The 23825-nt window shown below is 34.9% G+C and overlaps 3 protein-coding genes across 3 annotated transcripts; 1 reads left to right on the top strand and 2 right to left on the bottom strand.

The window, feature by feature from the left end:
- The first annotated feature begins 3503 nt into the window (after positions 1-3503).
- Positions 3504-12440, top strand: HELRODRAFT_98795 (hypothetical protein). Its single transcript, XM_009016700.1, has 29 exons — positions 3504-3593; positions 4595-4666; positions 4989-5042; positions 5381-5479; positions 5738-5836; positions 6234-6341; positions 6491-6544; positions 6693-6765; positions 7139-7227; positions 7354-7407; positions 7557-7647; positions 7785-7909; positions 8078-8185; positions 8327-8434; positions 8526-8633; positions 8733-8894; positions 9020-9073; positions 9205-9258; positions 9416-9469; positions 9744-9797; positions 10005-10076; positions 10220-10255; positions 10380-10415; positions 10737-10805; positions 10947-10979; positions 11102-11225; positions 11332-11510; positions 11606-11821; positions 11982-12440. The coding sequence occupies exons 1-29, from the start codon at positions 3573-3575 to the stop codon at positions 12126-12128; spliced, it is 2553 nt and encodes an 850-aa protein (XP_009014948.1). The 5' UTR covers positions 3504-3572; the 3' UTR covers positions 12129-12440.
- Positions 12441-15200: 2760 nt separating this feature from the next.
- HELRODRAFT_77097 (hypothetical protein) lies at positions 15201-16216 on the bottom strand (the record flags this gene model as incomplete). Its single annotated transcript, XM_009016699.1, has 2 exons — positions 15201-15641; positions 15857-16216. 2 exons carry the CDS (start codon positions 16214-16216, stop codon positions 15201-15203), a joined length of 801 nt encoding a protein of 266 aa, XP_009014947.1.
- A 1501-nt stretch (positions 16217-17717) lies between these two features.
- HELRODRAFT_170875 (hypothetical protein) lies at positions 17718-22738 on the bottom strand (the record flags this gene model as incomplete). Its single annotated transcript, XM_009016698.1, has 16 exons — positions 17718-17936; positions 18072-18272; positions 18363-18591; positions 18744-18880; positions 18948-19076; positions 19163-19358; positions 19431-19618; positions 19894-20121; positions 20219-20351; positions 20543-20739; positions 20866-21111; positions 21345-21423; positions 21644-21810; positions 21976-22062; positions 22303-22359; positions 22526-22738. The coding sequence occupies 16 exons, from the start codon at positions 22736-22738 to the stop codon at positions 17718-17720; spliced, it is 2706 nt and encodes a 901-aa protein (XP_009014946.1).
- Between the last annotated feature and the right edge of the window lie 1087 nt (positions 22739-23825).

The raw sequence follows: 23825 nt of genomic DNA, 5'->3' as shown, positions 1-23825 counted from the left end.
TAATTTATTTATTTTTTGCTTTTTTTTATCGACAAAAGGCTTTTTATTTTTATTTTAATTTAATCCGTTTACTAAATTATCAGAGTATTTTGCTTGTTAATAAAATAAAAATTAAACAATTCAAGTTTTTAAAAAACTTGATTTAAATAATTCTTAGGGACCACCAGGCCCTCGTGGGTTGCCAGGACCAGCTGGAGCTCCAGGAAAGGATGTAAATCCACTTTTTGCAAATTCTAATTTAATTTTTTTTTTCTAAATAAAAAACATTTCAATAATTACTTTATTAACAATTTACTTTTAAATCAGTTATACTGATAACCTTAGAACGTTTTAAATTTTAATAGTCTCCTATATGATTTTTTAATTATCCAGGGTTATCATGGGCGTGATGGTGATCCAGGCCCGAAGGGACCACCCGGACCACCAGTGAGTACCCCATTAACCTAATCATTATCACCACCATTTCCATATTATCACCGTTCGTTATCATCACCATCATCTTCTTCGTCGTCGTCATCATCACATTTGCTGTCATCACCATAGTTATTACCATCATGATTTTGTTCACTATCAAATTATCATCACAGTCATTAGTATCATCGTTATCAACGCAATCTTTATTGTTCTTAGTTTCAAGTGTCTTCATCGTCATTATTCGTATCCTTGTCATCCTTATAAGTGATTTCATTTGAATCATTGATGACATCACATGTGACATCATTTGTATCATCGTCATATTTCTTATAGGGCGTCAATGGAATGAACGGAGCACCAGGAGCGCAAGGAATGAAAGGTCACAGGGTTAGATGCATTTTATTCTTTCTTACATTTTTTCGATCTATATTTTTTTTACAATTATCTATTTATTTACCCTTAAAATGAAATTAGTTTTAATTTATTTAAAATTTGCGTTTGAATTTCAAGATCCTCCATCTACATACTTTTTGAATTTTGCTTTTGTCCGTCATTTCATTTTTTAACTTTTTGTCACAAATTGAAAAATTTTTCAACAGGGTATTCCAGGAATCGCCGGACCAAGAGGAGAGCCTGGCAAAGTGGGAGAGAGGGTAAGTTGTCGTTGATATTACTGATGTTATTGTTTTCCATCGTCGTAGCAGTCGCTTTGCTGCTAGATTTTCTACTGTTGTTTCTTGCGATTGCATTTATATTTTTGCTTCTGTAATGCAGTCATCTTGCGGAGTTGTTATGATTTTCATTGCATCTCTTCTGTTACGTCATACTTACTTTAACATTAATATTTTTTACAGGGTTAAAACTAAAAACAGTTTTATAATACATAATTGTTTTTAAATAACTGCTCCAATATGTGATGCTAAACTTTTAAAAAATTTGATTCCAGGGACCTGATGGACCAGCCGGACCCGTTGGTCACCAGGGAAGCCCCGTAAGTTATACTCACAATTCACGTCATTTTGCATACAAATGCATGAAATTTTATTTTTAATGATCCAATGTTACGTTGCGTTAGGGTGTTTTGTAATCAATAGTTAATTTTTTCCTTCCAAGAACCTACGCTTGTGTTTATAGACGAGTGTTACTGACTAATTCTTCCATTAAATTGTAGGGCGTCCGTGGAGCGCAAGGAGAGAGAGGAAGTGATGGCAAGGAAGGACCCGCCGTGAGTTTTTCTCTCAATTCATCTGCTTTTTTAAAATTTCATATTATATTTTCAAAAACTTTTTATAATTATTAAATACACCAAATTATTTGTCAAACATTTACAGTACAAATAAATTATAAGATATCATAATTACTAAGACACCGTTAGTTTACCGCGCCTTATTGGATTTTAATTTACAGGGGCCCAGAGGAGCTGACGGCAAAACCGGAGTAGCTGGCCCACAGGGACCCCAGGGACCCATTGGCGCCCCCGGAGAGGCTGGACAAGCTGGACCAAAGGTGATTGTTTACTTTTAACAATAGTGTAGATTGCACCTTTATCAATATTTTATATTTTTTTATTTGTTTTTCATTTATTTATTTATATGCTAAATTGGAAAAATCTTTAAGCGTATTAAAATTAATTTCAAATGTATGTTCATCGTGTTACAAACAATTTGATAGGGAGACACCGGTGCAGCTGGAGCCAGAGGTCTTCCAGGAGTTCAAGGTCAGCCAGGGCTAGTTGGACCTGCTGGAGCCCCAGGAGAGGCCGGAAGAGCTGTGTGTAGTATTTTTTCTTTGCTTCATTATTTGTACTTTCATTTCGAATCTTTAATTACTCTCTTTTTAATTATGTTAAATATCATCAACTGGAAGACGAGTTGTTGATCAAAAAATAAATATTTATTTATTTATTTATATACTACTTGCTTATTCAATGACATTAATATATATGAAACTACTCGTTTATAATGAACAAATTGTATAAATGATCAAGATGATTGTGTGATGATTTTTTTAAACAGGGGTCACCCGGTTCTGATGGCTCGCAAGGGTCTAGAGGAGAGAGAGTTAGTAAACTCTTTGATCCTAGAAAAATATTTTTCATTTATTTTATAAAATTTTGCGAACGTAATTTTTCATAATTGTTTAAATATTAACGTTGTGAAATGGAATGTATAAAAGATGAGAGTAATGAAAAAACATTGAAACCAGGGAGAACAAGGAGCTCCAGGAGCGCCAGGAGCTGCTGGTCTGCCAGGAGCGACAGGTATGGTCGGACAGCCTGGACCCGCTGGTCCCAAGGGGGAACCCGTTAGATGGATTGAATATTTCAATCATTTTTTTAAATTTATTTTTAGCTTTTTCATATTTTTTAACTATATATTTTTCATTTTTGTTTTGAAAATTTTTAATACAGTGCGCTACGTATTTTTTGATTGAACAATTGATTGATGACCGATTGATTAACGACCGATTGATCAGGGTGCGGCCGGAGCCACAGGCCACCCCGGAGATGCAGGTGCCAAGGGTTTGCCAGGCCCACAAGGAGACAGGGGAGAGTCAGGAAAGCCAGGAGAGGCTGGCAAAAGAGTCAGTTGTCAATGTTTAATTTTTGTGGTTTTATTAGAATTACCAAGATTAATATTATTTGTTGTTCATAAAAATTTTTCCTATTTAAAAATTATAAACTTTTTGTCTGCATTAACAACCAGGGAGCACCGGGCGTAGTTGGACCGCAAGGAGCTCCAGGACCGATGGGAGACAAGGTCAGATTTTTTTTTCATTATGGCAAATTGTTCCAAATTTATTCGTCAGTTGTACACCAGCTCCACACACTTCTCGCCGTACATTCATAGGCATGTTAGATTGTTCGTGTAAGCGTTGAATCATCGGCGCCGGGTATGATAGTTTTATGGGACAGACTCACCTAATGCACTTATTCAAATACATTTGATAGTTAAGACAAAGTTAAATACCATCAAGTAACGAGTGCTTAACAAAACAGTGCTTGCCTATTTTTGCCCGATTATTTTACGCGCAGATTTCATTGTAATTTTTATATTTGATTTAATTTTCAGGGTGTTCAAGGAGAGAGAGGTAGTCAAGGACCCACCGGAGCACCTGGACCAGCAGGACCCGTCGGTGCTCCAGGTCTCGCCGGAGAGATGGGAGCCAAGGGACCCGAGGTGTGTGCAGTTCACGATTTTTTTATTAATGATATATTCACACAGCCTATGATTGTACAAACATGTTTTATTTTATTTATGATTTTGATGTAATTTTTTATGAACCGTAAAGAGATTTTCATATTGTATAAAAATTTGCGTTAATTCTGCAGTAAAACTTCAGCATGCTTTTATCCCTAATTAAAGATGAAACAGAAACAATTTTGCGAATATGTTACTTTAGTAAATGCTGAAGAAACCTTATTTTGAATATTTTAGGGAGACAAGGGAAAGAAAGGAGCTCCTGGTTTGGTAGGATTGCCCGTAAGTTGAATTTTTTTTTCTTCAAAATTTCATTTGCTATATTTCAGGCGTTTCGTTTACCATTCTTTTCATTCAGTTCACAAGATGCAGTTATGATTTTACTGAAACACCTTTATTAAAAATAATAATTTCAACGTTAACGGTGCATTACAGGGAATCGCAGGCATGCCAGGGACAGATGGAGCTGAAGGCAAACAAGGCGCCGTGGTAAGCTGCATCGCTTCATCTTTTTACAACTTACGTGAATATTTATTCACCAATTAAAAACCAATATCGCACAATACATTTTGTAATCAAGGCAAAATACACTTCAACCTAAATAATTATTCATTGAAATTAAATATTAACTACCCTCACAAACGTAGGGAGCTCCGGGAGTGAAGGGACAAGATGGAGAACAGGGGCCACAAGGTCTGCAGGGCCCCACTGGTTTTCAGGGTGCCGCCGGTATTAAAGGATCCACTGTTAGTTATGACAAATAGAAGCTCATTATTATTTTTTATAAAAGTTTATTTTTTCGTTATAACTATCTGAAATTTTACATAATGTTCGCAATTCGCTCGTGCATATTTCAACTTAACAATTAATTAACACGATAATAAGCTATAATAAAGTTTGTGTAAAATAACAACTTTAATTTGATTAAACTATTTTTTATAAAGGGTGCCGACGGAAAAGACGGAGCTCCAGGACCACAGGGAGCCGTGGGACCAGCTGGCGAGAAAGGGAAGGATGGAGAGCAAGGACCGCAAGGAGCTCCAGGAGTTGATGTCAGTAGAATTTTCAAATTTTCATTTCAATAAAACAAATTTTCATTTCAAATTTGATATATAAGTAACTTAATAGAAACTGTTTTTAACAGAATTTTATTGATTTAAATACTTTGAATATTTGCCGTCAATATTCTAATTGATAAGTTGATCACAAGTATGTTATAATGTAATAACATTTCATCGATCGCTACAGAACCTGTTCTTGTATATTTCTACGAAAACTGTTTCTAAAATTAAATATTTTATATTTATTACTAAATATTTATTAAAAATATTTGAATAATATTAAAAATTCAAAGTACAATAATTATTTTTGAAGGGTGGTAAAGGAGAGGCTGGAGATGTGGGAGAGAAAGGACCAATGGGTCATCAAGTAAGTTCATGATAACGATGATGGTGGTGATGATGATTAGATGACGATGATGGTGAGGATGAAGATAATGTCGATGTTGACGATGATGACGATGACCATGAAAAAAATTACAACGTTGATAACAAATTGACGATGATTATATTCAACGATGATCTGATAAATAGTGATAAAAATAAATTTTGAAATCAATTTGTTCTATCTGAACCTTCATTGGAAACAAAATTGAAATCGTTTATACGTCAACCATTACGGAAAACGTGAATAAGTTGATTCATCTTAATTTAAATGTGAAAAGAGTAAAAATATCAAATGTGAAAACACTAAAATAACTTAACCAGGGACCAACCGGAATTTCAGGAGCACCTGGCAAACAAGGAAAAGCCGGAGACAAAGGAGCCCCAGGTCCCGCAGGTCCCACCGGAGCTCCAGGACCAGCTGTTAGTAATGGTGTTGTTGTTGTTGGTGGTGATTACCAAGTTGTTGTCGTTGATTGCAATGGGGATGATGATAAGATGATAATAGGTGATATTATTATTGTGGCTGATTGCAACAAAGAAAATTTTGTAAGTTAATATTTGAGCAATTTATAAGTTTAAACTTTTAATATTACAAAATAGTTATTCCACGACTATATATTTTTGTTGCTGCGTTGCTAAGCATAGAAATAATTATAAAAATGAACATGACGTCATCAGGGAGTCAGAGGAGCTCCAGGAGACAAGGGAGAACCCGGAGATGTTGGAGGCGATGGCGAGAAGGGAGTTCAAGGTCACGAAGGGCCAGCTGGACCACAAGTATGTTGTTGTTCGTTGTGTCATGTTGTTATCTGCTGTGTCACGTTGTTCGCATGCGGTTGTTTGCTGTGCCATGTTGTTCGTTTTATATTTCACGTTGTCCCTTGTTGTTGTTTGTTCCTTTTGTTATTGTTGTTGTTTGTTTTTTGCAATTGCTTTTTTTATTAAAATGCAGTATGGTTTGTGTTATTCTAAATGTTTTCGTTATCCACAAAAAGTTTTTTATTCAAATTTTTAAACAGAAAGCAGGTTTTGTTATTTTGAAAATATAACTTGTCGTCTTCAAATTTTCCTAATTCATCAGATAACAAAAATAATGAATTAAAATAACAAAACGACTTGTTTAATTTTCAAAATAGTCAGATCTTTTTAACATAGAGTTTTTTTAATAACGTAGGGTGCCAAAGGTCCCCAAGGAGATGATGGTGATGAGGGAAAAGCCGGTCTGCAAGGACAGCCCGGCCCTGCTGGTGACACCGGTGAGCCGGGAGATAAAGGACCACAGGTTTAACGTTGTTTAAATATGATCTTCCTAAAAATTCAATCAAATTAATTTCAATTAATTTCAATTAGAAACCAAAATAGCTTCTATAATTTTGAAATTTTGATAAATCTCCAAAAAAAACTATAAACATACTTGCTTACATTCTTCAGGGAGCTCCTGGCCCCAAAGGTAGAACTGGATCTCCAGGCAAAATGGGAGCACAGGTATCTTTTTTTGTAACAGCTGTATTTTATGTTTGTTTAGTTCTTGGTAGATTTTCAAAACATTTTTTGTATAAACTTGTAATTCATTCCGAACAAATGTTATTTTTAAAATTGTAAGTTTAAATAAACATGTGCTTGACAAAATTAGGGTGCCCGTGGTACTCCAGGATCTATAGTTTTGGCTGAGGGTTCTGCTCAACCAGGAGATGAAGGACCACAAGGTTGGTTGGTCAGGTGGTTGTTTGGTTGATTGGTTAGCCAGCTCCTTAATTGGTGAGTCGGTTGTCCAGTTTTATAGAAAGCTGACTGCTTAGACCTAATAGGTTTTAGTAGATTTGCATAATTTGTCTGGTTGATTGTTCAGCTAGTTTGTTGATTGGTCAGTTGCATTGGATTGGTTAGTTGGTTGTTAGTCAGTTGTTTGGAGTTCAATTCAATATATGTTTGAAATTTTAAACTCTGTCCTTTCGATGACAACAAAATTTTCAAGTATGTCATACCATTCCCTCTATCAACAAATATATTAACATACTGACTAACAACAAAAAAACGAACGAACGAACAAAAAACGAATGAACAAACGAACGAACGTAGGTTTAACTGGAGAGGCTGGACCACAAGGACCCCAGGGGAATAGAGGGCCAACAGGACCAATAGGCAAACCAGGTCCCGCTGGAGTTGTTGTAAGTTTAAGTTTAATGTTCCTATGTTTTATTTTTAGACTGTAACGAGAGGTGTACTTCATAGCAGATGTGCTAATTATTTGTTTATTTACGTTCAGATTGATAATTTATTTTGTATCTTTGCAGGGACCAACTGGACCTCAGGGAGAGAGAGGTGACACGGGAAACCAAGGACCAAGAGTCAGTTCATTTCGATTGCGCATGATTTGTTTCTGCTAATTTGCCATAAAACAAAATTAATAACGTATTAAAATTCTTAATTGACTCAGATGTGTTAATAAATGACGTTTATCAAGTAAGAGTTTAAAATATTTGTAATTTTACTACAGGGTGTAGCTGGAGGTGCAGGACCAAAGGGAGAGAGGGGAGCTCCAGGTCCCCAGGGTAGGGAAGGCCTAATCGGTGCCCCTGGATCAAAAGGCTAGTCAGCTGAATATTCAGTTCAGATAGGGTTCTTTGTAAACTGACATTATAATTGAACACGGAAAATACAATATCAATTATTAAAAAATCTTGAAAATAATTAAATTTGGCATTTTCATTGAATGATGAACCAGGACCAAAGGGGGGAACTGGAGAGGCTGGACCACAGGGACCTCAGGGACCGGCTGGAGCTCCAGGACCCGCTGGAGATGCTGGACCTCAAGGACCAAGAGGAGCTCCAGGAAAACAAGGGCCTAAGGTTTTTTTCATATTTACAACGATGTTTGTCTTATTGATCACAGTATTCAACGTTTAATATTTTGTGCTTTTTGCATTTGACGATAGTTTTGTTCTGATTGCGGACAAAATTGTTAATTAATAATTATTTGAAATAAAAAAAATTTAATTTGATGATTTCTGTTTTCAGGGTTTCCGAGGTGAGGAAGGACCACGTGGTGAGTCTGGTTTACCTGGTGCTGCTGGCGAAGACGGCAAAGATGGAGAGAGAGGAGAGAGGGGAGAAGTCGGATTGCCAGTCAGCATACACGCTTCAATTGATTAGATTTATTATTTTAACTGTTATTTACTGATTTAAACGTTTTTATTTTAATAATATACGTTGAACATTAGATGTTGAATAACTATTAAATCTATATAACCATGAAAACCAATGAAGGGCCCAGCAGGACCTCAGGGTAAAGCAGGTCAAGATGGAGACAAAGGAGAGTCTGGCGTTGTTGGAGCTGTTGGTCTTCCAGGTGCCTACGGAGCAACAGGAGCTAAAGTACGTTCTCATTCTTACACGTTTGTTGGTTTTTTTCATGCTCAAACCAAATAAAAATTAAATTCCAAATATTGTCAAATATAATTTGTAGGGAGAACCAGGCGCTCACGGAGACCAGGGTGACAAAGGTGACAGAGGTTTGCCAGGTGACCAAGGACCTCAAGGATCTCAAGGAGCTCCAGGAGAAAAAGGACCCGAGGTATAAACGTTTCCGTATCATCGTCATTAATATTTTTTAATTTTCTTCTGTCTGACATAATTGATTGTTTTATTTCCAATTTATTTTATTAACGTTCAGGGCGTTCCAGGAAAAGATGGACCACAAGGAGCTCCAGGTAAACAAGGAGAAAGAGGACCAACTGGTCCAGCTGGACAAGTTGGTGCACCAGGTCACGTTGGACCTCAGGGAGGAGTTGGAGCCCCAGGTGCTCAAGGTCAACCAGGAGAGAGAGGAGAAAGGGTAAGTGACGTTGGTTGGTACGATGATGTCGATGATGAGCATAGCAACGATGATCTGATGATGAAGTAAATGGTGTTTGCAGTATCAAAAGATGATGCCTCAGTAATGTAATTTTTTCTGTTCAGGGCGAACAAGGTCCCACAGGAGCTCAAGGACCAGTTGGACCAGCTGGACCTCAGGTTTGTCCTCTTGGCGCAATTATTTTGTAATAATTGACATTTCACAGAGTTTGGTAATGCATATTTTGGAATATCTTCATCGTAACGGTTACTTTATTTAACGCAAATGAATGAGTTTGAATGAATTGCAGGGCAAACAAGGTGAACACGGCGCTAAAGGAGAGAAGGGAGAGGCAGGAGATAAGGTTTGCTAGCTAATTTCATTATTTCATAAAATATCACTAACTCCTAATTTTGTTGAAATGTTTAAAATAACATGATATATTCATGAAATAGCACTAGTTTCAAGTTGTGTTAAATAATTATTTTTTTTATAAACTTTGTTAAATTTTTGTGGGACAGGGCGAGCCAGGATTCCAAGGTGTGACAGGACTTCCAGGACCAAGAGGACCACAAGTTTGTACATGTTCAATTTGTTGCTTGTTAGCTCGGCAAATTAATTTAATTTATTGTATTTCAATTTCTTGACAATTTTATTTAGCATTATTATTGTTGATTCAATAACATATAAAAATGAAATTGCATAAGCGAGTAAAACGTGACGAGCAATAAAGCCGGTTAACAATAATGGAATAATGATTTGATTTGATGAACATGAACAATGACGAAAATAATGTGACATGATGAACAAATGGTGATGGTGGCTGTTTATGGTTGATGAACATTTCAGGGAGAAGCCGGCTCTGCTGGAGCACCTGGACCATCTGGAGCTGATGGAGCCAGAGTATGTTTGTTTTTTGTTACTATTTCTTTGATTATTATTAGTAGTAGTATTAATATTTTTGTGATTTTTTACTTTTTGTAATGCGTTGATTCACGCGTGTTTACCAGCGTTGTACGTTGGTTGCTGATACATCTGAGAATTAAAATAATTAAAAATAATTTAATAATAAAGAAAGGGTTTTATTAAATTTCTGACCTAAATAAACAGGGAGAACCAGGACCTCGTGGATCGCCAGGTCTGCCAGGTAAGGATGGACATGCTGGAGTCCCAGGCGGAGTGGTAAGTGCAGCCGGCATCAATTTCAAGTTTTTAAACATTTTAACAACTTTTTTTAATTTTTAGTCATACATTTGATGAATTTGAACTTCATAAAAATCAGAATTATAACTTGATGACCACCGTAATTATTTTTTGTCCACAAGGGACCTAAAGGACCAGTCGGAAACACGGGAAGATCAGTAAGTTCTCCTTCGATTCAATTTTAAGATTTTAATCATTTATTAAAAACAGCAAAATTGAAAAATAATCTATAGTGGAAATTGTTTTACATCTTAATCATGGAAATAATTTTGCACCACGCAGGGACCGGTTGGGCCGGCAGGACCTCCAGGCCCTGATGTTAGTTTTTAACTTTTATAATCTTTTCAAAGATTACTTCTTCCTTCATCTTATGAATTATTATTCTGACTACATCTATAAAACATTGTTTTGCTCCCGCTGGGCTTCTTGTACGTTGAAAAGCGTCACTAATGTCTCTTCGGAAATGGCGTTACCTACGCAAGTCATTGGAATTCATTGACTGCTCTTTTCATTTCTCAAAAGTATTCAAAGCATATTACGACTTATCTACTTATCTACTCTTTCGTTTGTTTGTTTAGTTTCAACATATGTTAGACAATATTTTTAAACAAAAATAACCTACCCTAACGACAACAACAGGGTGAAGACTACCACGTGTCCTCCGCCATGGGTTACGTTGCCTCCCAGTACAAGGGACCTTCCGGATACGTACGATTTGTTCCTTTCCAGTTTTTAAATATTTTCTTCGTATATTTCACGAAGTTTAATTTTATTCAACAGATTCCCAACTATTAACATAAAATGAACAATAAATTTAGTTTACTAACAAATTATTTATTTTATCTTCAGCAATATGATGAGCCTAAACAAGAGACACTGGAGGTTAATTGATACGCTTTAAGTATCCACTTTTTATATTTCTAATAACTTTCTAAACTTGTTTTGTTCTTTATTGAAAGCTTCTTTTGTAAAGTGACGTAAAATCTGTTTTTCTTTTCAATCAGAGACACAGAAACTTCGGCAGAATTGGCAAGCTGATCGACTTAGTTAAACAAACGCTGGGAACAAAAGAATCGCCAGCCAGAACATGCAGGGACCTTTTCCTTGCCCACCCAGACTTCACGAGTGGTAAGTTTGATTCATGATTCTCAGCACGACTGCGAATTTCTAGTTTCATAATAAAACCCGCTATTCATTCACCAATAATTTATTTTGTAATTTCCTCTATTGCAAGGTATGTACTGGGTCGATCCCAACGAGGGAATCGTTGACGATGCCTTCGAAGCCTACTGCGACAACGAGAACAAAGCCACCTGCATCAACGCCAAACAACAATCTATCGACAAAGCCACATGGTACACTGGACCAACCAAGAAGACTTGGTTCGGTGAAGAAATCAGAGAAGGCAGCACCGTTAGTAGTAAAAACAGTTATTGCATGTTCCATTCCATTCAAATAAACATTCACATTCTATTGTGAAATGATTTAATGTTGCCGTTAACTTCCAGCAGATCACCTACCAAGCCGCTCTTCCTCAGATTCAATTCTTACAAGTTCTCAGTTCTCACGCCAAACAAACCTTCACATACTTGTGCAAAAACTCAGTCGCTTACATGGATCCAGAATCGAGCACCGACAGTGCAATCGTTTTCTCGTCTGCTGATGATGAGGAACTTGGCCCACTCGGCAGAAACCGCTACTCCGTTAAACTCGACGAATGCAAAGTTTGTTATTACTGAAGATTCATAAAAAAATATTATTGCAAAACAACCAACTTCCAACTTCCAATTTATATTTTTAACATAAGAACAGTTCAGGTCAACCAAACATTTCAAAACTTTTTCGTGGTCATTAATTCCCAAAAATAATTTAAACTTTTTCCAGAACAAATCTTCGTCTTGGGGGAAGACCATCTTCGAGTTTTCAACAGAGAAACCAAACCACCTCCCAGTTGAAGACTTCGCTCCGTCAGACATCGGTGCCGACGATCAAGCCTTTGGTCTCGAAATCGGACCAGTTTGCTTCTCGTGAATCAGTCATCTGCTTGATTAGTTGATTGGTATATCGACCGATTGGCTGATATACCAGTTGATTTATTAATTGTATACTGATTTTTATTTGTCCACCTTTAATTAAAATTACACATAGGACTGTTTGTTTGGTGTAACGATTAAATGAATAAATATAAAGAGGGTTCTAAATAAATTTCTAATGATGAATGATCGATAGAAGAGAAGATTGCAAGCCATCACGGATAACCACTGTTGATTACGTTGTTGATTTGATTATTTAATCTAATTTTTAATGGTTTGGAACATGTGAAAATAAAGTACTAATACAATATGACTGCTTTTACCTCAAAACTAAATAATTTGCTCACAAAACACACTTAAATGTAGTAATGAGATGGCAATGTCCACACTAAACGATCAGTTAGATTTTTAACAATCGCCATAATGAAATGTTATCAAATTTCTAAATGTAAAAACAATTAAAAATTAATTGAACTTGCTTTCTGAAAATCTTATAAGTACGTAGAAGAAAGATGGCTGCAAAATAAATACAAAATTTTTAATTTTTCCTGAGCGTATCGTGACTGGCATACTAGAGTTCTTAGATTGGATCTATGACGCCCAAACAAATTAAACATGAATTGGTTTAATAACTGATTACTTGATTGAATGGTAACAAACAGCTGCAATTCGTTTCTACCGATTAATAATGTACTAAAAAAGAGTAGACTACATGTTTTTAAATGATATTAAGAAATAAAACTCAAACGTTATCAGCGCTCAAATTTTAAGTAGAGTTTAGTAACTGATCTACCTGAGCACACCATTTTTTAACAATTAAAAATAGGGATGTACGGTGGTGTCTCCTCAATGAATTTATAGCAATCGTCACATGCCACAGAAACTTGATACAAAACGGAAGCAGAAGGAAGGGAATGATGAGATGTTGAGTAATTGCTAACGGTTAAATAGTTTTAGTAATAACATTCAGCCCATCATTTCACTGGAACACCTCCAGTCAGAAAACGATCATCGCAGAACCTCAACACCTTTTAGCAGCATAACATATTATAATTGAAGAGACATTACAAAAAGTTCTTCAACGTAGTAACATTAAACAAATCAAACAAATTAATCGCCAGTCACCATCAATGACCTATGCACAATGTTTGAAGATAATTTAATTTTAACAATTTTATAATGGAATACAAATTCAAATTGAAAACAATCAAGGATAAATAAATAAATAAATATATATATATGTGTTGGTAATAGACCATAATTTTTACAATATTCTATAAATTCTACCGAATGTTTGGCGTTAATATGTTTGTAGTTCGTTTTTTCGATTTTTCTCACTAAAGTTTTTTGGTGAACGTTTAGTTTATTAAAATTCAAAATAAACTTATTTTTCGAATTCATGCTGCAAATAAGGCCATATTTCGATTCCGAATGAATCATCGTCAGTGCTCCTTGCTGTATATATAGGTAAATATTGACTTTGTCAAGATTAACTTTGACGTTGTAAAAATTAACTTTGGTGTTGTAAAATTGAACTTTGATGCGAATTAGGTGTCAGGTTTCTTAATTGGCTGGTCATCTTCTTTGGTCTCCTTTTCTTCATCGATAGCATCATATTCTTCTTTGTCACTATTTACGATGCTAGTCTTTATTACTTCTTTGTTTTCGTTGTCGCTTTAACTCAGTTATCTCTAGGACTGCAGTTGTTTTTCAGTATTAGGTGAGACGTCTTTTTATTGTTGTAATAAAATCGGAGTTTAACTTTACTATTTGGGTTGGTTGGTGTGACATTTTTATTGATGATATGCTTAAGAATAGCTTCATCTACCTTGTATGCTGTTGACATGTGATTTCTGTAATACAAGATGATGTCGTTATCTTGATTGTTGGTACTAGGAAGGTTATTGCTGTGTAGTAATTTGTTTTTAACAATCTTTTCAATAGAGTAAGTCTTATATCCATTGTTTACAAGCAGGTTAGTGACCCTCTTTAATTCAGCGTCACGATTTTCAATTCGAATCCGAATTTATTACAACAATAAAAAGACGTCTCACCTAATACTGAAAAACAACTGCACTTCTAGAGATAACTCTGAGTTAAAGCGTAATCACGTAATATATGAATTTAATTGCCCCTTTGACGGCTGTGCACGTCAACAAGACTCATATATCGGGATTACTACTACCTCACTGACTAGAAGGCTTACGATGCATAAACAGAGTGGTGCTATCAAATCTCATTTGGACTCAACACACTCAATCACAATTAGCCGTGAAATCCTCGACAGCAACACCAAAGTAATATACCAGAATAGCATCTTAAAGAGAAGCAGTCCTAATCGACATCAATAAACCAAAAATAAATATACAACAAAAAATGACAACCTCAATTCCAACCCGGCGCTTAACCAACAACGAAAACAAAGAAGTAATAAAAACTAGCATCGTAAATAGTGACAAAAAAGAATATGATGCTATCGATGAAGAAAAGGAGACCAAAGAAGATGGCCAGCCAATTAAGAAACCTGACACCTAATTCGCATCAAAGTTAATTTTTACAACGTCAAAGTTAATCTTGACAAAGTCAATATTTACCTATATATACAGCAAGGAGCACTGACGATGATTCATTCGGAATCGAAATATGGCCTTATTTGCAGCATGAATTCGAAAAATAAGTTTATTTTGAATTTTAATAAACTAAACGTTCACCAAAAAACTTTAGTGAGAAAAATCGAAAAAACGAACTACAAACATATTAACGCCAAACATACGGTAGAATTTATAGAATATTGTAAAAATATACATATATATATATATATATATATATATATATATATATATATATATATATATATATATATATATATATATATATATATATATATATATATATATATGTGTGTGTTAGCAATGTGTATCTACTTGATTATTTAACAATTATTAAACAAATTGACCAAAATGGGAATTGATGAAGAAGTGTACATTCTATTTACAGAACATTTAGACAACAACATGCAGTGTTATTTACTGTGAATTGTGATACTTGGTAAGCTTATTGGTGCAACCAATCAACACCAACAATATCCTGCCTCATTTTCTTTCGGGGGTTTCAATTTTAAAGCATCACCAGAAGATGATGTCAGAAACATTGGTTTGGAACTGTGAAGTTTGTGGGCTAATGTTAAAAAAATCGACTCGACATGATCAGCTTTGGAATTATCTTTAGCTGAAGTTTCAAACAATGGCATCTGACGCCCGTCAGCAAATCGTTGAGCTAAACTAGTGAGAACAATTTGTTTCTCTGCATCACATTTATTGCCAATGACAATTTTAGGAACATCTAAGTTGACACCATTTGCAAGACACTCATCCATCCAAACAGTCAAGTTTTCAAATGTGCTCATACGAGTTACGTCGTAAACGAACACGACTGCATGTGCATTTCTGTAATAGTGCTGAACCATGCTTCGTCTAAATCTTTCCTGTCCTGCTGTATCCCATATTTGAAGCTGTCAATAAAATAAAATCAATAACAATTTATATTTTACTTTTCTAAATAAATTAATATTAAATAAAAAGATTTATATGATCATGATGAAAATAATATTTAAAATATACTTCAAGTAAGTAAGACATAAAACTATCAATTAAATAGAATGACTTGTATACTATAAAAAATAAAATTTAATAATAATTAAGAAACATCAGAGATTCTAAAACAAACTTTCAAAACATCCTGCCCAATGGTGACGGTTTTCTCTCTGAAATCAACACCAATGGTAGCTTCGCTCTTCTCAGGGAATTTTCCCTCACAGAATCGATAGGTTAAACAAGTTTTCCCAACGTTTGAATCACCGATGACAATTATCTTAAAGATCCTAACCTTCGAGAAATCTACTAATTTGTTACTAATTTCGTTTCGCTGTTGGTGTTGTATTTGATGTTGTTGATGATCAGGATGATCAGCTGTTTGTGGAGGCTGAAGTGGATGATTACCGGGTGGGGGTGGTTCTGTGATGCTGCTACTTTTTGCGTTCGAAGGAATTTCATTCTGAACGAACGTCGCGTTTTTAGCTACATCCATACCTGACTGATTAGTGCGATCATTTGTTTACAAAATAAATTTATGTTTATTCACTGAACCTGGATCGATGTTTGAAGATCGCTATTTAACATTGGTTCTTAGTAGAAAAGTTACTTTAAACAAAAGCCAACGATGGCATTTTAGCGGAGTCCTTCCTTTTCTTCCCATTATAATCTATTCTTAGAATCAAGATCAAGATTGGCATTGAAGTAAGCTGTACATTCATTATTTATATTCTTTAAAAAAAAATCAGCATATATAACATTTTAGGTTATATTTTAAACCAAGACACTCGTTCTTTCCAACAAAGTCTGAACTCAGAAGTTACCAAATAAGATTAGAAAATGTAAAAATCCAAACCACCACACCTTGTTTTTATATTGATTGCCCTTTCTTGTTATTCCTGTTATAAACAGGAAGCTAGTAGAGCAATGACGTCATACATTCACCATTAGATTTAGGTGATTTGCGAGAGCCATATATGTAGAATAAAGAGAGCAAATGAAATACAATGAAGCGAACGCTTTCAGATTACTATTCAGGTCAAATGTTTTATTTTAATTCAATTTTTATGAAGATTTCATTTGGATGATTACATATAATCAGACGCGAATGCCACCTTTGCCAATTCATCATACACAAATATTTTGTGTATCAAACAAATTAAAACTATTTGTCTTGAACCAAACTGTTTGTCTATTCAGTTCATGATCTCCACACAGAGATTTAACAAATCTACTTGAAAAATATATCGTATTTAAAAATCACATTGACTGACTTTATCTGCTTTGATAACTTCATAACAAGTACCTATTGATAGGGGCCATCGCAAGAATAAAGTTAAGTAGTTTGTCGCTTTAATTGTGTAGGTTTTTTATATTTTAAGCCAAAAAGGCGTTTAATTACGTCACAGTACTAGTTGCTGTAATTTTTATCACTGCAATCCAAATTATAAAACACCATCCCACAGCACCATATTATTCTGATATTCTAATTAGACTTTTGTATATTATTGGGCCCAGGCCTATTTCACTTGTCAATTTAGATTTGGTTTGAACCATGATTTTCAATTTTGAAACGCAGGTTTTTTTTAAACATATGTAATTTTTTATAAAAATTTAGAAATTCTAATCACTTATGTTCTTCCATTATATTATCATTTTGAGCAGTTTATAGCACTATGTTTTTGGTCGTCACCTTTCAGCAAAAGCAAAACATTTTGCATATAAAAATATATTTTAATCGAAACGAGAACCATAATAATAAAATAATAGTTTTTATTAAATGCAGATCTTCAGTGATGTTCTGAAAAAGAATTTAATTTATCTTCATTTATCAATAAAATCGATCAAGTTAAAAAGCTATGTTGAAAAAATTATTAAATTCTTATCAACTAATGTGCTTGCTATTACATAAATAATGTTTGCAAAAACGGATTTTCACCTTTAAGCAAGAGAAAGTCTCAAATATTTGACGAAGTTAACGTTTGCAGGTCTGACATCTATCGGATGAATCTTGAAGTCACTTCCTTAGTGACGGACATGGCTCTGGTGCGACCCAAACCTGGCATCCCCAATGGAGGCGCACCCCCGATGATGGTGGTGTGGTGGCGGACTGTGGCGGCGTTTTGGGCTTCTGCGCGATCTGCTCTGTGTTGGGCATCTTCCAATTCGGCTTGCACTTTACGATATTTGTTCAGTGTAATAGTCAGGACTTCTTCCTAAATTTTGGTTTATAGAAATTGATTTTTAACATTTCGATCAAAACATTTCAGATAAACTAAATTTAATGAGGTGCGAATGATTATTAACATGAAATAACTAGAACATTTGAACTAGCTAATTTTAAAACAAACATTCTGCTCAAGTTGACTTTTCAGAGCGTTGAATTTGGCTTGCCAGTTGTTGATGTTGTCAGCATATTCAATAACTAAGAGGTGGTCTCTTTCTGCTTGAACCCTGGTGTCTTGCAGTTGGCGTTTCAATTTTTGCACTTCATTCATAGCCTCCTTTCCTCTTCTTTGTTCAGCATCCAAATCTCTTTCCAAGTCAGCAATCTTTAAAATAAATTTCAAAAAAAATAATTTTTAGACGATAGAGTTTGTCTGTCACTATTTTTGGTTACTAAAAAATTATTTATAACAAACTTTGGATTTGTATTGCGAGAGAGCCTTTCTTCCATCTCTTGAAGCTTCCAGGTCTTCCAGATGAATTGAGAGCTCTCTGACTTGAACTTCCAGCTGCTTGTTGACAGCCTGCAAAGAGGTGGCAGCACTCTGTTCACTTTTCAGCTGCTCACTAATGCGAGCCAATTCAGCCGACAACTTGTCAGCTCTATCTTCAGCTGCACGACGGGAGCTATCAGCATCAGCAAATCTACAATTAAAGTTTTTCATGATTTAATTCTTGTTAAAATATCTTTTTTTGTAGATTTGATTTTTTTATTGATTAATAATTAAAAATATTTTTACGTTCAAAGTTGCCATTTCTATGGGCAATGTGTTGGTAAAACTATTTCAAAGTACTACCTGTGTTCATATCCGGCCAGATCAGCTTCAAGTCTCTTCCTATCATTCTGCAAGTTGCTGATGGTGACGTTGATTTCAGTCATATGCTGGGAAGACTCTGAGTTATCGGCCTCCAACTTTCTGCGTGCCTTTTCTGACTGGAACCAATAATGCATCATCTACGTAACTTAACAAAAATATTTTTATTCAAACTGAAAAACTAACGGCGTCATATAAGCTTCTGAGGTCATCAAGTTCAGCAAGGAGAGTGGCCACTTTACGTTCTAAATTGGCAGCAGCATCTTTCGCATCACGAGCTCCTTTTCTTTCAATTTCTAAGGCAGATTCGAGTTCCTTCAAACCGAAAAAAATATCACATTGATATGAAATACACAAAACCAAGAACATGTTGAAAATTTTTATCTAGGAAAGAAACGCACTCTGATTTTGTTGTATGCTCCTTTCTTTGCCTTTTCAAATTCAATGTTGGCTCTCTGCAAAGCGTCCAACTGGATTTGGTACTCCTGTATTTCTTGAGCATGCTTCTTCTTCAAGCGACTTCCTTCGTTCTTCAACTTGTTTTCTAAATCAACCAAAGTTGTTTGCAGCTCCGTGATTGTTGTTTGGCTTCTGTGCCTATGTTTTTTAAATGTATACTTTTAGTAAACATGTTTAAGAAAAAAAATGTTGACCGTTTATGTAAATTACTTGATAGCTTCAAGTTCCGCGTCTCTGTCTTTCAACTTATTCTCCAGATCAATACGGATTTGGTTTGCAGCTCCTCCAGCTGAATCCAGTTTACCCAAAACCAACTTTAAAACAGTTTCAAAACAAAAGTAAATTTTACAATATGGTTGGACCAATTTTGACTGTTTTTTTTTAATCATGAAGATAAACTGCAGAAAAATGAAAAAAGCAAAAATTGAAAATGAAATGAACTGACTTGGTACTCGTCTTTGAGATCTTGCAGTTGACTGAGCAGATTGTCTCTCTCTCCTGTCAACTCGCTGCGAATGATAGTCAGTTCCTGCACGTTACGATTCAATTCCTTGATGCTGCTATCATGTTCGCGGTTTGCATCTTGTAATGTAAATGAATTTTTGCCCATACATCAGAATTTATTAAATTTGTTAAATCAAATGTTGAATTGCTTCAAAACATTTAATTTAACTTTTGGCGTACCTGTTAATTTAGCGTTTTCTCTAGTCAAAGCATCAATCTTGTCCTGCAAATCACCGGCTAGAGCCTTCAAACGAGCAACTTCCGCATTAGCATTTGATAAATCAAGGTTGGCTCTCTGCAGCTCACTGCTCAGTTCATCACTCCTCTTCTGGAGGTCGGTTGCCAAATGTTCCAACTGTTTCGCTCTTTTCATGTGATCTTGGATGACATTGTTCGCCTGGTTGTGGAAGCGGAAACATGTTTTATAATGCATTTGCATTCAATTCACTCTCACAATATAATTTGGTATTGTAAAATGGTTGAAATGTACTGACATCTTCCAACTGCAAACTGTAATCTTTTATCTCCAATCCCAATTTGCTTTTATCTTTTTCCAATTTTGAGTTGCGAGATCGGAAGTTTTCAAGTTCACTTTCTAATTCGGCAACTCTGGCGTTGAGCTTGCGCCTTTTAACAAGTACATATACACAAGTAGATAAATGTACACAAAATTATTTGTTGTAATTAATCTGGTTAATGTATTACTCAACATATTTTGAACAGCTTATCATCAGGAAATCAGCAAAGTTTTGGACACATACGACGACAATTATTTGTTACTAGCTTAACAATTTACTAGAATTGCTTTTAAAAAAAACCTCAATTCTTCTACTTCGTCGCCACGAGCAGCCATATCTTTGTCATATTTTGATTTTAGGGTGAGGTACTCGGCCTGCAGTCTTGCCACTTGTCCTCTCAAGCCATCAGCGGCCTCCAGCTCCTCTTCATACAAAGCAACTACACGATCCAGTTCACTTTGAGCTTGGTTCAATTGATCACCAGTCAAACCTTTGCTCTATATTGTTTGTTTGTTTATCGAAATGAACTTTAGCAAATAAATTTTATTTTTTGAAGTGGATTAATGAAAAAAAACAAAACAAAAACCACGAAACAGCAGAAATCAGTATAAAAATGAACTTACTCTCAACTCGTCATCGTATTTTGATTTGAGCTCTTCCAAATGAGTCTGAATTTGAGTCTTGCTGCTTGACAAGATGCCAAACTTAGTTTCATAATCATGGACTGTCTTGAGCAAGTCGCCATTTTCTTGGCTCAGTTTGTTCTTGAAAGCCAAAAGTTCAGCGTTTTGTTTGGTCAGGTCTCCAACTTTTGCGTTCAATTTCTTCATTTGTTCCTCTAAGTCACGAAGTTTTTGATCGGCATAAACCTGTTATAAATGTTAAGTTAAACATTATGTTAATAGCAATAGGTGGTTTTGAATTATTAATCAATCCAACCAATGAATTATTGCTTAAAGTCCAATCAAATTACTTAACATCGTCTTTAATATTGTTCATTGTCTGTGTTAATTATTATTATTATTCCTGCACCATGAAGCATGCATCGTGCACCATGCATCATGCACCATGCATCATGCACCATGCGTCATGCAATGCTCACGTTATTTTTTCCAGCCTGGTCGAGGGTGGTGTTCAAGTTTTCAATTTCGATGACAAACGACTGCTTCTCTTTGTCCAGTCTTGAATTTTAATTTATTTTTATGAAGCGTTTATCGATTTAAAATTTTTAAAGTTATTAAATTTTTAAACATAACAGTCTTATTACAAATATGTATGTTTTCTATAAATACAGTCTGCGTATACTCCAGAAATAGTTATTAATTTTTTATTCTACTGTTTATTCTTCTGTAATAAAGCAATTTTTTCTAATTAAATGTAATATTTCGTTCAAAATCTGACTTTGATTTTTGTTGCCTCAATCTGTCGAGCTGATCTTCCAGATCTTTGATGATTTCAGAAAATTTCTTCTTCAAGTTAGCTTCAGAGGCGTCGTGGTTGGCCAGCAGAGTATCGTAATCCTTCTTCAACTTCAAGTAATCTGCCTCTCCTCTGCGGTTCGCGTCCATCTGATTGATTGCATTGCGTGAAACATTTACTTCAACGTGTATCGCATCAATGAAACTGACAATTGATGAATTTTACTAATAAAATAAATTGAAAAATATGTGCAACTAATTTTTTTAGGGTAATTACTTTACATGGGGTAAAATTAATATCTCAAGTGGATAAACCTGAGCTTGAATTTCATTATCTGCTTCGTCAACTTTTTCTTGCGCGGCAACAAGTTGGAGGTTTAGATCGGCGATTTGTCTGTCATACTTCATACGTCATGGAACGAAAAATAATTTTTTGTTGAAGTAATCATTCAATGAGTGACGTCTGATTTAACTTTCAAGTGAACTCTCTCGGTTTTAATTTAAGTTAGAAAAAACAAAATTTATCGTCATTGGTTCAAGAAAATTACAAGATTTTCAAATATGAATTTCTAAGATAATTAGGTGAAATCAATTTGTGTGAGATTGATTTTTTAATTGTAATTAAATTTTTAAAAAACATACTCTAAGACTCGTTGCTCTCTCCGCTTCAAGAGCTTCTTCCAATTCCAAGACACGATTCTATGATTGTCATTTAATACGTACATTATTTTTTTTAAACTATAAAAAAAATAATTTTGCAGTTTTCAGTTTCAAGTGTTCAACTGGTGTTTGATTAATAATAAAAAATACGTTTTTAGAAATGTTCTGTTGAGATTACTGTTGAAAAGTTAAATAAAATAGAGACTTGAATCCTGTTGGCAGTGGTAGGCGAGAGACCACGGTGGACGGTGTAGTTGCTGCCGCCAACGAGAGTAGCCGATGCAGCTGATGGTGCGCTGATAGTTGCAAGACTTCCGAGTGGGAGTGTCCTCAGAATGGAGGAGCCGCCGTAATCGTCGTCGTCGTCGATCGTTGATCTGCAAGGGAAGAACGTTTCAATGACACTCACCTCAGACATTTGAATGTCAATCAATGCTCTTAAAATCTGGCACTTTTAACATTTTCACAACAAACTGATGTATAATTATTGACTAGATGTAAACTGTAACAAATAAATTAAACGTCACATAAATCAACCACACGAACGCATCCTACCGTTTGACGATTCTTCTTGAAATGCGAGACATCTTGAATTGTTACGAATCCGCAAGAACTTCAAAAATTTATAAGAATTGAAATATTATTTTCAAACGAATTAACAAACTCAACAATCGCAAAGTTTCGAAGCAGACGCTAAAAACCCTCAGCGCGAAACCCAAGTGCCGCCGATCGAAAAATGTAACAAATGTAAATTCAAGATAGATAACGAAATGGCTTCGTTATATTTGCTATAAGCTGGTTGATGCCTGCGGTGCACATGAAATTTTTCTTCTTATTTTTTTCTTCTTAACAGTATTTTATTCTTTTTATTATTATTTTATTATTCTTCACATTATTGTTAATTCCTATTGCTTAATATATTTAACACGTATGTATAACCCTATGTTACGTGTGTGTGTTGTGTATGTAAGTGCAAAAGTATGTACGTTATTATATGCAGAAAATATTCACTATCTCATTAGCTCCAAGTGTAGAAAACTAATATGAAGTAATTGTATTAGGCAATGAAGGGAATGGCGATGATCCGATGATAAGACATCAAGCGGAATGATACTGGTGATCTTGGGGTATTTTTAGCTGTTGATAAGGTTTTTGATGTCTCTAAAAAAAGTATTAATTTGGTTATTCAGCCAAAATAAATTAGAATGTGTTAGGTGTAGATATTAATTGCGTTATTTGGTATTAATTTTAATTAGCTGAAAACATGTCAATTAAACCAATGTTTTAAATGCTCAATAACTTAAGTGAATGATTGCTACATGTTTATCAGTAAATGCAAATTTTACTAGAAGTTTGTGTGTAGGTGTTTTAATTGATGCAAATAAACGTAAAATGAATCTCCAGTAAAAAACCAAAATAACCAAATTTAGAAATAAAAATGCCAGGTGGGTATTTCAATAAACTGCAAGCCTGTACTACTGCGTGTGTTTACGTCTTTAATTGAA

This window comes from Helobdella robusta, assembly GCF_000326865.2.
Source record: "Helobdella robusta unplaced genomic scaffold HELROscaffold_19, whole genome shotgun sequence".
In the NCBI taxonomy this organism is placed as follows: domain Eukaryota; kingdom Metazoa; phylum Annelida; class Clitellata; order Rhynchobdellida; family Glossiphoniidae; genus Helobdella; species Helobdella robusta.
Note: the sequence above shows the minus strand (reverse complement) of the source record. Positions and strands in the feature narration are given on the sequence as shown.